The following is a 1,302-nucleotide window of genomic DNA, read 5'->3' as shown; positions in this document are numbered from 1 at the left end:
AATACAAAATTTTACCTGGGGTGCCCAAACATTCGAGCCCCACTGTACATGCACTAATGGAGAGATGTTGGATTGGGGGGCTGGGGGTTCAGTGCCTTGCTCAAAAGCACCTTGGAAGTGCCCAGGAGATGAACTGGCATCTCTCCAGCTACCAGTCCACCACCATACTTTGGTCCGTACGGGGATTAAACCAGCAACCCTCCGGTTCCCAACCCAACTCCCTACTGACTGAGCTACTAAAGTATTATTTTAAAGCAGGTTCAGGTGGTATAAATACTGTTTTTGATAGAGTATCAAAAACGCTCAATCCAAAAAGAAATGCTCACAGCCCGTATTCAGAACTACTAACTATTTCAGAACATAACTGACTAATCTTTTTAGCAGTGTTTGGCAGACTAGCACTGTCACCACATAGTTTCCATCCAACCACGCTCTTTGTTATTAATAGGCCTACTTAAAAACTCCTTATGTAAGGGAAGGAGTTGAAGCATTTATGTAAACTCTGCAGTGTTTCCTGAGACTACAGAGGTTCCAGCTCATTTGTTGGAGGCTGTAGGGGTTTTCTCAACTTCTTGCTTTGTCACTTTCTCTAAGCCAGTTTTCCACATCCTGCTTTTCTCTGTTTCTTGAAGCCTGCCAGAGAGTTCAAGCCATGGAAGACAAACGCCGTACCCCCTCCTGAGAGCTACGCCACGGAGCCAGAGAAGAAGAAGGGGGCTCCCCCAGGCATGGACATGGCAATAAAGTGGTCCAATGTGTATGAGGACAATGGGGAAGATGCACCACAGCCTTTCTCTGGCAATGCTCGGTTCTTACCCGCAGAGGAGGAACTCTCTGAATCAGGTTAGTCCTGCAATGCAATGACCGTGGGGCATGTTTGACTCTTGTGAGAATGAAAAAATGATTGCTGCTATGGGCTTTATGCTCCCCCAGTCCCCACTTTTATTGCACCATTTATTGCACCATTTCTATGACAGTATTACACACAACTGACTTCATCTGTGGTGTAGTTGAGCATGTTTAGATTACGTCCTGTAGTTGTAGAAGTTATGCTTCTGCAGTACAAACATAGGCACGTGGAGATAACGACCCTACGCCGTTGCTTGACATGCTCCTTTTAAAAAATGTAACTACACATCACTCTGCAGCTTATTATCTGGTATGTATATGGTTAAAGCATGTTGTGATCTCAGGAAATCTTTATTGTGCATTTAAACATATACTATATGAAAGATCCATAGACATTTAAAGAAATGGACCAACAGATCCCGTTGCTCTGGACAGGGACCAGTGAAGGATATT

At 44.3% G+C, this 1,302-nt stretch overlaps 1 protein-coding gene across 1 annotated transcript in view; it reads left to right on the top strand.

The window, feature by feature from the left end:
- Window positions 1–1,302, top strand: part of c9h1orf52 (chromosome 9 C1orf52 homolog) — a 5,441-nt gene that overhangs the window by 1,740 nt on the left and 2,399 nt on the right. Inside the window, exon 2 of the mRNA XM_032526395.1 lies at window positions 633–843. Coding sequence (XP_032382286.1) covers window positions 633–843 — 211 coding nt within the window. The remainder of the gene's footprint in view (window positions 1–632; window positions 844–1,302) is intronic.

The sequence above is a fragment of the Etheostoma spectabile genome, chromosome 9 (assembly GCF_008692095.1).
Source record: "Etheostoma spectabile isolate EspeVRDwgs_2016 chromosome 9, UIUC_Espe_1.0, whole genome shotgun sequence".
NCBI lineage: Eukaryota > Metazoa > Chordata > Actinopteri > Perciformes > Percidae > Etheostoma > Etheostoma spectabile.
The sequence above is the reverse complement of the archived record's forward strand: the minus strand, read 5'-3'. Positions and strand labels throughout refer to the sequence as shown.